General features: G+C 39.2%; 1 protein-coding gene across 3 annotated transcripts in view; it reads left to right on the forward strand.

Moving 5' to 3' along the window:
• Positions 1-17460, forward strand: part of CPNE4 (copine 4) — a 519044-nt gene that overhangs the window by 475925 nt on the left and 25659 nt on the right. For all 3 annotated transcript variants that reach the window (XM_055295431.2, XM_055295430.2, XM_063610734.1), the window contains one exon: positions 6411-6544. In XM_055295431.2, coding sequence (XP_055151406.1) covers positions 6411-6544 — 134 coding nt within the window. The remainder of the gene's footprint in view (positions 1-6410; positions 6545-17460) is intronic.

The following is a 17460-nucleotide window of genomic DNA, read 5'->3' on the forward strand; positions in this document are numbered from 1 at the left end:
TAAGCTAGAATCAGACTATAAGCAGAGGCAACAGCCCAGTGGAAGGAAAGAGATAAATGATGCTAAAAAGAGCCCTAGACAGTCAATGATTCTTATTCTTTTTTGGTCACCTGAACACTTGAGAATTTGATACATGATCTATAGCCTCTTACTGGGAAGTGCACACATACAGTTTTGCATGCAATTTTGGGAGGTCAAGGGCACTCCTGAAGACAATCTTTGTACCTCACATGAATCCTTGAGTCATAAGAACTCTAGAGCAACTGTAGCATTGCAGTCTTTGAGGAGGTGGGTGGAGGTGAAACAGACCACGGGGTGAGAGATTGGGTTTGGCACATGGTAGAGCAGCTAAAAATAAAACCAGATACTAGAATTTCACACACAAAATACAAAGTTATAGATAACACAACACAGACAGATGCCGTAAGGTATTTGAAAAGAAAAAATGGTAGAAAAATCAAAGGTTTTTTTTTGAAAGTTATTGCTTTTTCATATGCTCAAAAATGTTCATTGTAACACAGATTTTTACACAGGCACTCTGTCAACAACCTAAATGTCTAACAATAAGGTAATGGCTATGTAAATTACAGTATTCCTTTAAATACTATGATATTTAGTATCATAGTGTTTAGTATTGATTATGATAAAGCCTATGTATAATTCTAAGGTTTAGATAATAACATGAGGTCATGTTTATGACATAGTGTTATAAAAATGTAAAGCAGAGTTACTCTATGATTACAACTATATATATAAAATACCTAGAGAGGAAAGAAAAATAAAATATGACTTACCAGCCTAGTGGCATGGCGAGTGATATTTTTTTCTTAGTAATTTTAAACGGACATTTCTTTTGTGTCATTTTTAAAAATTGAAGATAATATTGCTTTCTCTTACCTCTGACTATAGTTTACATTTTAGTAATATAATATAATAAGCTGCTGAATGCAACTTCTCCCAGACTGACCTTCAAACCTAAAAATTTAGATCACTCATTAAAGGTTCTCTCAGGAAATTTTTTTCTTTCTTTCTTTCTTTCTTTCTTTCTTTCTTTCTTTCTTTCTTTCTTTCTTTCTTCTTTTTTTTTGTTTTTTGAAACAGGGTCTCACTCTGTTTCCCAGAGTGCAGTGCAGTAGCACACTGGAAGCTCACTGTAACCTTAAACTCCTGAGTTCAAGTGATGCTCTTGCCTCAGCCTCCTGAGTAGCTGGGACTACAAGCATGTGCAACCACACTGGCTACTTTTTAAAACAAATTTTTGTAGAGACAGGGTCCAGCTGTGTTGCCCAGGCTGGTCTCAAACTCCTGGTCTCAAGTTATCCTTTCATCTCGGCCTCCCAAAGCACTGGGATTATAAGTGTGAGCCACTGCGCCCAGTCTCAGGAAATCTTTTCTAACCCTAAAACGTTTAGGGTATCCTACGTCCACACTGTGGCCCAGTTTACATTTTTAAATCTTTATTTTACATCCCAGATTGAACACTGATCTACTCTGATGTAGACCTTCGAGTCTGCTTACTGCTTAGTGAGCCCTGCTTACTGAATTTCTATGCAAAGCCAGGGTACAGTGGGTTAAAGAGGCAAATGCTTTGCCATTTCCAGAAAATGAACCAAATAAGTTTAGGCGACTTTCCCTATTTTCCTATTTAACTGCCCTCTTAGAAAGTTTTCTGAAAATAGAAAAGAATAAAAATGTAACTTATTATTTAAGAAATGGTCCAGACCAAACAGTATGTCCACCTACAAGATTCATTGTATAGGTCCAAATTGTACCCAGCTATTTAAAAAGAAAAGAAAGAAAGCTGCCCAAGAATGTGATCCCAAAGGTAGACTGCAGGTACAACTAACCAGAGGTTGTTACACAGCAGCTTCCCTTAGAAAACATCGAGAAGGTTCACAAACGACCTGTTTGGCAGATGAAGGGAAGGGATCTGAGGAGCGGGGTTGTTTCATGTAAGAATCTAAAAATGCCCAAAGAAAGATGCTCATCATTTGCAACCGGCCTTTCCCAGGAACAGCTCCACGCACTGGGGACTTGGTGTCATGGAGGGAGCATTTTGCATTCTTACTTTACAAGGCTTTGCAAAGCTGCTCCACAGCTCTGCTTAATAACGAGCAGTGGCTTCCTGGGCAGAAGGAAAAAGCACTGGGCGCCTGTTCTTGTGCTGCCTGCAGAGAAGATTGGAGCACATACCAGAACCACAGGTTTCCATAAATGCTTCCTATCGGGAAATGAAAACGTGGTGGCTCTGCGAGCTCACCGGTATTCCGAAAACCAGGCGTCAGTAGCCACCTCCATACGCTGGCATTTTTCAGTCATTTTCTTGCTTTTCTTTCTCAACTTAATCCCATCTTTCACTGCCTCCCTGTTGCTTTCTAAAATAAACCTAACCTTTCACTCTGCTCTCTTTCTACTAATGCTAACTTTAAAGAGCACAGAGAATTCTTGGTGGAAGACCACCCCCTGAAGATAGATATTTTATCTCCAGCTTCATAAAGGAGGTTTTAGGAACCACCACTTACCAGAAAATAAAAATGAAAATATTTTAGTTGACTCGTACTTAAGACTGTCCATTGCTGTCTAGTCACATGATAAAATATTTTCGTATTAAGCCATGAGAACTATAAAATGGGCTACATGGTAAGAATCATAAGCCTATTTCCTTTTTCATCAGTTAATTTTTAAGTTTATAGCCTCCCCCAGGTCTATATGAGAATCTCCTGAGATGAAGTGGCCTCTCTCGTTGTCATAGACATAGGGGCCATTGCCATGGGAAAAGTGGAAACCCTAGAGGCCTGCCTGAAAAGAAATAGTAAAATTTCCACCAGGCATGTTTGAATGTTTATATAGTAGCACCAAGAACAGGCAGCCCAATACTAACCTTCTAGCATTAGCCTGCACCTTGTTTCATTATCTTCAAAATATATTATCCTCTTCTGTCCCCCCAAAACCTGGCCATTCCCTTTCCCTGATATCCAACTCCACATTCAATTGGTCACAAAATCCTATTCATTTTCTATCCTTACTTTCTTCAATCACTCTTTCCTTCTCACCATCATCTTTGCCCCACCCTAGTTAAGCATAAGAAAATTATTCCAAGCCTGACAATGAAGAGTTGATAGGAATGAAGATGACACAGTAGGGTCAGTATTGGAGGTAAAGCAAGAGATGTACCTGGGGTGCAAAACTTAAGGAGACTCTCACTCTGCGGATTTTGCAAGTGTAGGGTCTGCTGAGAGTGAGTGCCTCCTTGGGTTTTACAAACTAGGCACTTCTTTTTGCCTCACCCATCTCCAGCTCTGATATGTTTTTTTCTATTATTTTAAAATATATTGTTGCCACAATCTATGTATGCTTGTCCAGACATTACACACACTTATCTAGATATAACGTATTCATCCAGGTGATATACTCGGGCTCAGATGCTGCCACTAGGTGCCTGCATGCTCGGAGAATTTTGCCAATGCCTAGGAATGTTTCTTGAGCAGCCATTTTTCTTTATGGATTTTTTTCCTCTGGTCTATATAACCTGATTTCATTGTCTAGTTTTACATCAAGACAACAGCATGTTTTTGTCATCACAGAACACCCTTAACACTTCAGGAGTTTCAGTCAAGCAACCAGCACATGGGACAGATTGTTAACTATAGTATCAAGAAGCAGAAGCATGATGCCTTCAGAGGTAAGGAGGTGGTGACCCATGATGAAAGGCATCATGAATAGAAGTGAGGTGGGCCAAGAAGTGCTTGTTATTAATAATAAAGTATCAACACCTGCCAATGATTCATTTTTTAGATAAATTAAAGCAGAATCAAGGTAATCTCCATAACAACATCTTCACACTCTCTAGAATTCCCTGGAGTACTAACATGCTTTCCTCAGTGGAAGAGAATGGGGTGGCTTTACATCTGGCCTTCCCAGCATTATTTTACCTTTTAAACACTATGTACACCTGTGCAAGGTGCCATCATCCCTTAAACATGTCCCATTAGGAGTAAAAGGCTGAGAATAGTGTCTGTGAGTTGAGCTTGGTAAACCCAGGAGGCCCCCAAAGGTATGATTTTCTCAAACATTGTCTCTCAAATGCATCTCTGGAGTGCTTCTCTCAGAAATTTTCCTGGAATTATCTGCATGAGTTTGGATCTCTGTCTTGTTGAGGCCTCATTGGTGGATCCTGGGGTGCTTTTCACCTCCTCGTTCAGAAAATGCATGTAGGTTCCTCCCTCCCACCAACTTTTCATCATAGTCCTGGATTAAAAGGGCCTCACCTATGGTCTTCCTTTTTTTTTTTTTTTTTTTTTTTTTTTCCGGTGGGTTGGCTCTCACCTTCAGGATAAACCCGTCCCAGAAGACACTGGACTTTATTGGTCTCCCTAGGTTACCTCCGGTCATCCTCAGTAACAATTCTCTCACTATTGTGTGTACAGACATACATACACACACATTTCAGTTTTCCTTTTCTTAACTTTTACACCCATTTTGGTCACAGAGTTTATTCAAGGCAATTCTTCCCCAAATTACCGTGGTTGTCTCCTAGCAAGTCTCCCCCTACCTCCAGGCCAAATCTCCTCCATTTTTTATTGGAATAATTATACCCATGAGAAGTCTTGGTGTTTTGGTCATAGACATACATGTTCTCCTGGATGTATGATGGCATAATGGAAAAAGGTAGAAAGGAACCATATAGACTTGGATTTAAACCCAACTCCAAGCCCTCTTACCCTGTCACATGAAAATGGAGTAATATCATGCATATAAATGAAGTAATATCATGCCCTCTGTGTCACACACAGTTAGCACAGTGCCTGAGACAGAGATTATTTCTCTCTTCTTTCCTTTGTTATCCAAAGTAAGGGAATCTAAGGGTCAGGGAAGAACTGCAATTTTTCTTCAGATAACTTTTTTTTTTTTTTTTTTTTTTTTTTTTTTTTACATACTCTTAGTACTAGCATTTATCAGTAGGCATCCCCTGATTTTAAGAAATCTGGGTATTCTGAAAACAGAGTTTGAATCCTAGCTAAGTTTATTTTTGACATAGTTCTGTGGAGAGGCAAGGAAGAAAAAGAAAAATATAACAGAGATGAACACATAATTTCATGAAAGAAAAGAAAAAAGGCTATAAATGAATTAATGTTAGCCTATTGCTTTTCTTTCCTAGTCACTTTGATTTGATTGCAGGGTACAATATCAGATGTGACTAACATTTTTTTCCCCATTAACTTATACCTTAAGAAGCACAAACAGATACATGGCATATGTTCTCTATCCTTTCAGAAATAATGTTCCACCTTCATAGATCCAATGGGGCATTCCAGTTATTTGTTGTAATGGAATTTACCAAATATAACACAAATAACATTTCCCATTATGATTCCCAAGATCATATGAAAAAATAGAGCCTTTCGGCCATAGTAAGCCAATGAATGTATTCTACCGTACCACAGAAGGAAATGGAATTATGCAACATAAACATTTCTTTCTTCCCGTATGACTTTTTATTTTAACCTTCTTCCCTCGAAGCTTAAGTGGCATTTTTAAAGAGATTTTTGCTGGGTTAACTTTTATTTAGATGGTGGTGATGTTGGAAATTAGAAGAAATGTTTCTTCTCATTTTAACACCCTCTGGCTTAAGCATTTTTTGTTCTTTCTTTTGTTATTAACAAGTGTTCAGTGAGTCACCGTTTACTTACATGATTACGATACTGGGGGTCAGAAGAAATTTGAGAAGTTGAAGGATAAATGACTAGTTGGTGGCAAGACAGGTTTCCCTTCTCCCTATCCCACTCACAATGCGATAACATTCAGGCATCCCCTTTGTTGTAGGCAGGAGTTCTTACATGAATGGGAACCAAAATGTTGAATGCCTTACCCGGAGCTGCTCCTTGCAGAAAATTTGTTATAACCACTCTAACACATCTCTCTGCATCTGGCCACTCATGGAAACATGACAATGGCTTTGGTATGAAGACTGTATCTTTAACACAGAATTTGGTTTTAAGGGATCTTACCTATGCCACATAGATGGAATTGTTCTGCCCAGGGAGTGTAGAAGTCTTTTCTTAGTGAACTGTGAAATTGGAGGGCAGATATTCTATCCTTACTCTTGCTGCCTGGTGAGATGGATCAACAGCATCTGGGCCTTCTGATCTATGTCAATCTCAAGTTCCTATTAAACAGGGAGAAGAGAGTGCACTGGTGGGAAGGGAGACTGAAGACTGCAGAAATGGCCTCAACCAAATTAATAACTAGTTTTTCAAGCAAATTAGTTTATTCTCGACCTTTCTTTATTGGCGGGGTATGTAATGTGCTACTGTTTTTGACCTGAGGCCAGGTCTCTGTCATGGCTGATCACAATTCCTAGGAGATGCATCCACTTTAAATTTTCCTTTTCTTGTATTTTTCTCTTTTAGGTAGCTATAGATTTCACTGCCTCAAACGGGGACCCCAGGAACAGCTGTTCCTTGCACTACATCCACCCTTACCAACCCAATGAGTATCTGAAAGCTTTGGTAGCTGTGGGGGAGATTTGCCAAGACTATGACAGGTAAGAGGTTTCAGGACATTTGGAGCCTTATCATCTCTCATGTGGGTTCAGATGGTCTTCGGCTGATCCTAGGCAGAAAGTGGCAATTAAGTCTAGTAGCTCCTTATGTAGTGGCTTCAAAAGTTTCATTCCCTCTGTACTATAAAAACTAAGTTTGTACCTTGCTCATGCTGGTCACCAAACCAAATCCTTTCTCAGACTGCTTCTCTCAATTGGCTTGCAAGACGACTGGATAGCAATTTTGGTTTCCATTTTGTGAAGTCTTAGCATGTGCCTTGCTACTCAAAATTGCTTATGCGCTAGCAGCATTCTTAACCTACTGAATTTGAATCTGCATTTAACAAGATCCCCGGATGATTTTTGTATACTTTAGAGTTGTAGAAGCACAGGTCTATTAGACATTATTACATCTGATCCTCACATTAACCCTTATATAGTATGTATTCCTTAAGAGAAGGGAATACTGTACAGGAGGTTAAGTAATTTGTGCACTATCACGTAGCCAGAGGCAGGACTTGAGCCCAGGTCTACCCACTCTGCAGCTTAGCCTATAATCACTATGCTTCACTGACCTCAAAAGCTATTGGTAACTTCAGCAGAGGGTGTGGCACATGTATGTAGCCAGGTGCGTGTGTATGTTTGCATGTATGTATATAGAAAACATGATTCTAAGATCAAATCAATGTTCTATTTATTCTTACTTGATGATAAATATTGACCTTTCCTACCAAGAAAATTCCCTGTAAGGAGTATCTTACATAAATTACGTTAAACTGAATGTATTCTGCCTTTCCAGTAGTTTTAGAATGAAGTAAAGGAATTTAGGTGCATGCATAAGGAAAGCTTTTTGAAGTGAAACCAATGTAAATATAAATATGTGTAAATCTCAGTTAACTCCCTGGTGTGATTGTAAACCAAGCCTAGTTAGTAATGAGCAGTGACAAATTGACCTTTCAAACCAGAAAAATAAAGAAAGCAACTCTATCCTTTAGGTTTCAGAGGAATTTTGTAAGATAGCATGATTTCTGTTCTTTCTAGTGTCATAATTGGCGATAATCATACTAAAAACCTGTTATCCTCCACACCATGGGAAATGACACATTTTAAGGACTAGAATGTACAGAGAAACTAATAGGACAGGGCAATCGGAAAGGTGCAGTCAGTCTCCTGCCTGCCTGTGTCTCTGAATTCAGCTTGGTCATCACCAGTGACTCAAATGTAGTACAAAGCCAGTTGGGGAATGAATGAACAGGTCCAGTAAAATCAAAGAGTTTTAAACATTAGGCCCTTGCTGATACTTCCTCTCCTGTACATCCAGGAAAGAAGTCAAAAGTTATTTTAAATTATCTTTTTGGAAAAACACCTCTTATACTTAATCTTGAGGTATTGGCTATGAAGATAACTTGAATTTCAACACTGATTTCTTCAAGCTCCACTGCAGGCGGTGGGGGAGGGGGTTCCTAGAGAGGTTTATATCATATGAAGATTTCCACCAGGGAAAGAAAAGACTGGCCAATTGCATCCACTACTTTGGAAACTTCTCCAAACGTCCCCAAGACACAAAAACAAGAATTTTCTTCCTTCTTTATATCACACACACAGATGCATACACACATTAGTAATCTAGTATAATAACGAGTGTACATGTTGAGAGACAAGAAGGGGGAGAGTATCTTCAGGATTCTCAACATTTCAATTTTGAAATGCTTGCAAAAGATAAAGTAGGTAAATGCACTTAACACAAATGTCAAACCGTAGATGCTTAATTAAAAAGTTAACTCTGAATCTGCAGGGAAGAAAGCAGTCTAATAATAAATTACAAAGAGAAGACTATGGGTTTTCCAGAAAAGAAGATAGTAAGCCTCAGAGCCCTTATTCTAGTTCAGCAGATTTAGTGGATGATCTGGAAGAAGCTGCTGAACGTCTCCATTTCCTGATTGCCTCACATGCAAAATGCAGAGACTATAGTCAGAGTGGCATGTATATCTTGTAAAGCTTTTATACCTTTGTGAGCCAGAAAAAGTCTGGGGAGCATTTTTGTTCCCTCAAAAATGCAGATTCAATATAAAAATAAGATATGAAACCTTAAGAGTTACATGAAGAATCATCATAAATGATTGTTTTAAAAATTTTAATAGAGTAAGATCGACATTGTCATCCCCAACTGACCAAGAAAATCAAGTTTCTACAGCTCAGTGGAGCAATTCTTTTTTCCACATAAAGAAAGCAGCTCAACATTAAAATGGGCAAATACTTAAGGAAGAAAAAGGAGGATTGAAAAACTCCAATGCTCCTTTAAAAAAGCTCCCTAGAAGAATGTGTATTGCAAGCTGCTCACTTGAAAACTGACAAGGTTCCGCTGTTTCTCCTTTGTGTGGGTGGATAGACAACAGACAGGCAGAGTCAGGAAATTTCAAGTCGGGGCTCTGGAATTAATTTATTCTCACATCAAAGTCAGTGTGGTTGGTGCTCAAAAAGAAACACTTGAATAAAAACTGACAGAAGGCATTGTTCCCCCTCCTGCAGTGACACAGAGGTTTCTAATCCCCATGAGCCTTAGAAATTCCTCCCAGCCTCTGGCAGCCAAGAATTTTCTTTTTGCCTTGTACAGTCATTGCTACCAGGTCATTATGAGGTGATCCATGAGATAGAACAGCTTGAGAGATGCATAAAACTCTTTTCAGGATGGCCCTGAAGGAAAGCTTCCCACAGACAGCTCGTCCTCAAACCTGCCTGCCTGTTCTATCCTTCAGCCTCTGAAAGAGATGGTGCTGCTCATTTCCTCTGCCTTTGACCGCCCACTCCAGCACAATTACTTGTACACACACACAAAAGCACACGCATGTATGTGTGTGCACGCACACACACACACACACACGGGCCCACACAAGCTCAAGTTGTAGCACTTCTCCAGCTCCTGTATCCTGGTCTCCCTAGTCTGCTCAAAGCCAAGGTGACACCTTTTCCTTGGGGCCAGCAGGGATATGGGTCTCTGAAAACCTGAAATGTTCTCTAATAAAAAGCATGGTCTATCTGCTATCAAGACAGTACAGAAACTGAATGCGTACATTTCTTGGAAATATGGATTGCCGTTTTATAGAAATGTCTACCCCAGAATGAGACAGATACCAGAAACCAAGGCATGGTTTCTCCATGGTATGCTAGTTATGGTACGAGAAGACAAAGTTAGAACTGAAACCCAATCTGACAGGTATTTTCAAGTGTAGAGCAGTTGCTTAGTGATGAGAAGACAGTTCAAATCACGTGCTACCTTTTCCACTGTACATCAGTCAGTGGTTCTCAGCCTTGGCTGTACATTGAAGCCATTTGAAAAGCCTTAAAATGTGACGATGCCTGCACCCCACCCCAGAATCTCTGTTTTAACTGTCTAGTGTGCATCCTGGAAATTAGAATTCTTTATCCTGCTAGGTATCCAGGGTTGAGACCCAGTGTTAAATCATGAGAGATGGCTCAGATGCAATGGCTAAGGTCCTATGCAGCATCTACTTAAGCCCCAAACACCTCATGGGGAGCTGTAAAGACAGAAAAATTAATGAAGCACAATTTTTCCCCAAGTAGCCCACAATCTCATTGGGGAGAAACACATGTAAATAAATTACAGCCCAGCATGGCCGGGGAAGTGTTGCCCTGTGTCAGGATGGGAACTGTATAAAAGAAGGAAGGGCTAACTCTATCCTTTGTGGGAAGAGGGGTGGTCAAGGAGGGAGTCCTGAGGATGATAATTTCTGGGCTGATCAGAATTTGGCCTTCAGCTTTGTTGTTATTAGGATGTGGATGGATTTGTTCTCCTTTTTCTGAATTATTACACCAGACAAGCCTTCTATGAGGGCAGAGTCAACAGGGATGATAGAGAGAGCATGGGGAACTGGTGACAGGTAGACCTAGGTTCAAACCCCAGTTCTGCTACCTCTGTTGTCGTAAGATTCGCATTCTATGGGCCTTGGTTTTCTTCATTGTAAATTGAAGATGTATCACTTCCCTTGCAGAGCAGTTATAAGGATTATATATAAAGTAGCTGGCTAACACAGGTTCTACCTGTTATAAATACTCAATAAATGGCAGAGGCTATTATCTTTAATACCCTAGATTTATGTTTTAAAAATGATCTGAACACAAAGGGAGACAGAACCATAGTGTCAGTTCCAAAGTTTACTTTGGACCAATGATCTTTAAAATATTTTTGCTCATGTACTTTTAAAAAAATTATTAAAATGTATAGCTGTCACATTTTTTCACTGAAATCTGACATTTTTCATCATGAGTTTATATAGTGACAAAGAATGAAAATTCTAATGTGTTGTAAGTTTGGACATTTTATAATAAAACTCTTACATAACTCTCGTGACTGTGTCAAGTAGAATCTAAATGCCGTAATTATTTGATATCCACCATTATCCATTTTGTAAAAAATAAGCAAGCTCTTCAATGTGAGCTGAGAATTGTAATTGTTTCTTCCTTTTCATCAACTTATATTTCCATTCTCTTCCCTCCAAAATTTTAATCTAATGTATCTTAATAAAATTGGTTTGAAATTCTGTTATAATCAGTGTATATTTCTGTAATAAAAATATAAATTTAAAATTTTTTAGTTTCTAAAAATTTCTAAGATGAAAAGATTCAAAGTATTTGTAAAAATCTGAGTTTTTATTACAATTATTACTAGTGCATAATTGATCAAAAGAACATAAATGTACTAGAAATTTCAGTATAATTTTTGCCTATAAAAGCCTATCAGAAATCAGCTCTTACTGAAACAGATAATGGGGTGTTTTTCCAATTCATTTATAGACCTGTGGATAAGTGCTACCTATTACTAGAATGGGAGAGTCGAGCATCAATTCTAACTCAGTTTTTTGCTCTTATCAATGTAAATACTAAGAAAACCTGTTCTTATAAATAAGTATATGGAAATAAATAACTTGACTAGCAGTATTACTCAATTCTTTCAAGTTATATACCAAAAAAATTACATAATGGCCAATCATCAAAATGTTTTCTTCAATGATCTACCAGCTGACATCAGCACCTGCCAAAATTTATTTAAAGCAAAACTTGGCAACTACCTGACTTGCAAAAGGATTTTTTCCCCTAGTGAATCATTCATGTTTAGAATTATTCTTCTTGTATATGATGCTACGGAGTTTTTACACTCTGGAGCAATGGACTATGATGGTTAAGATTCAGAATAAGTAAAAGAGAAGGCTAAGTGAAAGGGAAGGTATGAATGGAGAACAGGTCTCTCCATCACAGGCATTCCCAGAATATCAATTTCAGCAAAAAATACATATGGATGTAGAGGAACTGAATATTGATTTCCCTTTAAAAAAAAAGAAAAAGCCATGTCCTCATATCCCCAGAAGTGCTTTGCATTTCCAGGTACCCCAGTTTTAAGACCTCTGCTTTAGAGAACAGTTTTTATTAAATGTCTAGGTGCCCTGAGATGCCATATTGCTCTGAGCTTCATTTCCTTGTGGATACAGTAATTTTTCTGTACGTTTATTAATGTTTTGATTTATCTCAAAATCTTCCTTAACAGAAAGGGGAAAATGGTGGTTAAAAATAAATCTTCCAATGGGATCCAATTAAACTAAAGAGCTTCTGCACAGCAAAAGAAACTACCATCAGAGTGAACAGGCACCCTACAGAATGGGAGAAAATTTTTGCAACCTACTCATCTGACAAAGGGCTAATATCCAGAATCTACAATGAACTCAAACAAATTTACAAGAAAAAAACAAACAACACCATCAAAAAGTGGGCAGAGGACATGAACAGACACTTCTCAAAAGAAGACATTTATGCCCCCAAAAAACACATGAAAAAATGCTCATCATCACTGGCCATCAGAGAAATGCAAATCAAAACCACAGTGAGATACCATCTCACACCAGTTAGAATGGCCATCATTAAAAAGTCAGGAAACAACAGGTGCTGGAGAGGATGTGGAGAAATAAGAACACTTTTACACTGCTGGTGGGACTGTAAACTAGTTCAACCATTGTGGAAGTCAGTGTGGTGATTCCTCAGGGATCTAGAACTAGAAATACCATTTGACCCAGCCATCCCATTACTGGATATATACCCAAAGACTATAAATCATGCTGCTATAAAGACACATGCACACGTATGTTTATTGCAGCACTATTCACAATAGCAAAGAGTTGGAACCAACCCAAATGTCCAACAACGATAGACTGGATTAAGAAAATGTGGCACATATACACCATGGAATACGATGCAGCCATAAAAAATGATGAGTTCATGTCCTTTGTAGGGACATGGATGAAACTGGAAAACATCATTCTCAGTAAACTATCACAAGGACAAAAAACCAAACACCGCATGTTCTCACTCATAGGTGGGAATTGAACAATGAGAACTCATGGACACAGGAAGGGGAACATCACACTTCGGGGACTGTTGTGGGGTTGGGGGAGGGGGGAGGGACAGCATTAGGAGATATACCTAATGCTAAATGACGAGTTAATGGGTGCAGGAAATCAACATGGCACATGGATACATATGTAACAAACCTGCACATTGTGCACATGTACCCTAAAACCTAAAGTATAATAAAAAAAAAAAAAAAATCTTCCATCTGGAGGTCATTTGACAACAGTCATTCCCTAAGAAGGTCGGGACAGCTTACTCATTACCATTGAAGCACATAGGTTTTTTTTTTTAATTGTATTTTATACTATTTTATTCTGGTTATAAGAAATATTGCCTTTACCCTTGTGGTAATATACCCATGAATTTTCCAGATTGTCCATCTTTGTCAATCATTTTCCCAACAGTTGCTAAATGGCCCTTTGCTGGGTGCTGAGTGGATCCAATCTTGAGTTCTTAAAGCATTAGTATACAGATGCTTTCTTTTGTGTTCAACTTGCATTCTTTTACTTCTTGTATAGTAAGACTCATCTCTGCCTAGTTTTACTTTAAAACAGAGATAATGGATGTTTAAATCCATTGTGCTTAAGCTTAAAACTTTTTCTTTAGTGTGTTTATTAGTTAGAGGCTTTCTGATGGCTAAGTTCAGAGAATTTATCCCTCCTGGCTCATTAATTATTCCCCTTGTAGGTGAGGCATTTTCCCTACCTTCCTACTCTTGAAACTCAATTACATAACACTGCATCATGCTCAGCAAACTTTGAATCCCCAAGAGTGGCTTAGAAAGTATAAAAGGAATATCATTAACCCTAGAACACCATAGGGATTAGAAATGGATGGAATGTTAGAGCTTACCCCTCCTAAACTCATCAAAAAAAGAAAATAAGGGTGTGAAGACTCCCAGTTTCTCTATTTGACTTCTGGGTCATCTTCAAGTGTGAAGGACCAGGATCCATCCTCCACCCAGAAAAGCCTTACTTCAGGCTTAACTAGAAAGTACCCTAAAATCCCCCTCACAGATATCTTCTCACACCAGCCCATGCTTGTTTTGTTTAAGGAGGAATTGCTGAGGCAAAGTAGTTCAGTATGTCCAAGGACCCAGAAATATATTTTCTCCTATCTATAGTTAATCCTTCATAAGCTGTTGTGAGTCTCTATTTACCCACATTAATACCTTATCTAATATCTGCTAGATGCAATGCACCGCAAAGCCTGGATTGACCCAACAGTGAGGAGAAGTGGGAGTTGGTGATTTTCTGGAGAATTTAGACTGATTCAAAGAATTCCAGCTTCCTTGTATCACCCAGCCCCTAACCCCAAATTCGATACAGTTGGCTATGTTTTGGTAAAGTTTTGTCAAAACCATCATTGGCTAGTAATGAGCTCTTAATCAGTCAGGTGGTGATAAAGGAGAATCTAGCTTTGCTACTTTGACTTTTCTGTCAGCCTGGGGATTGGTGGGGCTCATCCATTTTTCCTTATAGATGTTTAGGACAGTGAGCCCTAACCTGAATTGACTGAATATACCAAGAACAGGGAAATGTAGGAATTGTTCCAAAGAACAAATCTCAGTTAATTTCTTTAATGGGAGAAGAAATAAAAGGTAGATGACATGAGAAGGACATTTCCTTGCCAAGAGCCCTATGGCGACAGCCACCCGAAAGCACAACATTCGATTAAAGAGGGTCTTATTTGTTGTCTAGACAGGGGGTCAGATTACTGGAAGTACCAGTAGAAAACCACATTTAATACTACATATAATCATTAAATTATAATGGTATAACAGAAAGGTATGGGCTTTGGAATCACACAATTCTCCCCGGCAATCACCATAGCCCACTTAGCCTTTCTGAGACTCTATTTACCTGTAAAATGAGAATAATAAGTAGGTGAAGCTTCCAGGATTGTTTGAAAATTTAGTAAGTAGGTACTTCATCTAGCAGGGGGATGGTACATTGTATGCATCAATAAATGTTAATTATTCTGTTCCCCATCCTATCAACTACAGTACAGTAAAGTTAGAGTTAAGATCCAATATATGTGGGGTGGAGCCAAGATGGCCGAATAGGAACAGCTCCGGTCTACAGCTCCCAGCGTGAGCAACACAGAAGACGGGTGATTTCTGCATTTCCATTTGAGCCACTGCTGCTGACACCCAGCCAAACAGGGTCTGGACTGCACCTCTAGCAAACTCCAACAGACCTGCAGCTGAGGGTCCTGTCTGGCAGAAGGAAAACTAACAAACAGAAAGGACATCCACACCAAAAACCCATCTGTATATCACCATCATCAAAGACCAAAAGTAGATAAAACCACAAAGATGGGGAAAAAACAGAGCAGAAAAACTGGAAACTCTAAAAAGCAGAGCACCTCTCCTCCTCCAAAGGAATGCAGTTCCTCACCACCAATGGAACAAAGCTGGACAGAGAATGATTTTGACAAGTTGAGAGAAGAAGGCTTCAGACGATCAAACTACTCTGAGCTACAGGAGGAAATTCAAAACAATGGCAAAGAAGTTAAAAACTTTGAAAAAAAATTAAATGAATGGATAACTAGAATAACCAATGCAGAGAAGGGCTTAAAGGAGCTGATGGAGCTGAAAGCCAACTTTCGAGAACTACATGAAGATTGCAGAAGCCTCGGTAGCTGATGCAATCAACTGGAAGAAAGGGTATCAGTGATGGAAGATGAAATGAATGAAATGAAGCGAGAAGGGAAGTTTAGAGAAAAAAGAATAAAAAGAAATGAACAAAGCCTCCAAGAAATATGGGACTATGTGAAAAGACCAAACCTACGTCTGATTGGTGTACCTGAAAGTAACAGGGAGAATGGAACCAAGTTGGAAAACACTCTGCAAGATATTATCCAGGAGAACTTCCCCAATCTAGCAAGGCAGGCCAACATTCAGATTCAGGAAATACAGAGAACGCCACAAAGATACTCCTCGAGAAAAGCAACTCCAAGACACATAATTGTCAGATTCACCAAAGTTGAAATCAAGGAAAAAATGGTAAGGGTGGCCAGAGAGAAAGGTCGGGTTACCCACAAAGGGAAGCCCATCAGACTAACAGCTGATCTCTCGGCAGAAACTCTACAAGCCAAAAGAGAGTGGGGGCCGATATTCAAAATTCTTAAAGAAAAGAATTTTCACCCCAGAATTTCATATCCAGCCAAACTAAGCTTCATAAATGAAGGAGAAATAAAATACTTTACAGACAAGCAAATGCTGAGTGATTTTGTCACCACCAGGCCTGCCCTAAAAGAGCTCCTGAAGGAAGCACTAAACATGGAAAGGAACAACCAGTACCAGCCACTGCAAAAACGCACCAAACTGTAAAGACTATCGAGGCTAGGAAGAAACTGCATCAACTAACGAGCAAAATAACCAACTAACATCATAATGACAGGATCAAATTCACACATAACAATATTAACTTTAAATGTAAATGGGCTAAATGCTCCAATTAAGACACAGACTGAGCCAGGCGCAGTGCCTCACGCTTGTAATCCCAGCACTTTGGGAGTCCGAGGCGGGTGGATCACGAGGTCAGGAGATCGAGACCACGATGAAACCCCGTCTCTACTAAAAACACAAAAAATTAGCTGGGTGTGGTGGTGGGCGCCTGTAGTCCCAGCTACTCAGAGAGGCTGAGACAGGAGAGTGGCGTGAACCCGGGAGGCGGAGCTTGCAGTGAGCCGAGATTGCGCCACTGCACTCCAGCCTGGGCGACAGAGCAAGACTCCGTCTCAAAAAAAAAAAAAAAAAAAAAAAAAAAGACACAAACTGGCAAATTGGATAAGGAGTCAAGACCCATCAGTGTGCTGTATTCAGGAAACCCATCTCACGTGCAGAGACACACATAGACTCAAAATAAAGGGATGGAGGAAGATCTATCAAGCAAATGGAAAACAAAAAAAGGCAGGGGTTGCAATCCTAGTCTCTGACAAAATAGACTTTAAACCAACAAAGATCAAAAGAGACAAAGAAGGCCATTACATAATGGTAAAGGGATCAATTCAACAAGAAGAGCTAACTATCCTAAATATATATGCACCCAATACAGGAGCACCCAGATTCATAAAGCAAGTCTTGAGTGACCTACAAAGGGACTTAAACTCCCACACAATAATAATGGGAGATTTTAACATCCCACTGTCAACATTAGACAGATCAACGAGACAGAAAGTTAACAAGGATGTCCAGGAATTGAACTCAGCTCTGCACAAAGTGGACGTAATAGACATCTACAGAACTCTCCACCCCAAATCAACAGAATATACATTTTTTTCAGCACCACACCACACCTATTCCAAAATTGACCACATAGTTGGAAGTAAAGCTCTCCTCAGCAAATGTAAAAGAACAGAAATTATAACAAACTGTCTCTCATACCACAGTGCAATCAAACTAGAACTCAGAATCAAGAAACTCACTCAAAACCGCTCAACTACATGGAAACTGAACAACTTGCTCCTGAATAACTACTGGGTTCATAATGAAATGA

The sequence above is a fragment of the Symphalangus syndactylus genome, chromosome 10, assembly GCF_028878055.3.
Source record: "Symphalangus syndactylus isolate Jambi chromosome 10, NHGRI_mSymSyn1-v2.1_pri, whole genome shotgun sequence".
NCBI lineage: Eukaryota > Metazoa > Chordata > Mammalia > Primates > Hylobatidae > Symphalangus > Symphalangus syndactylus.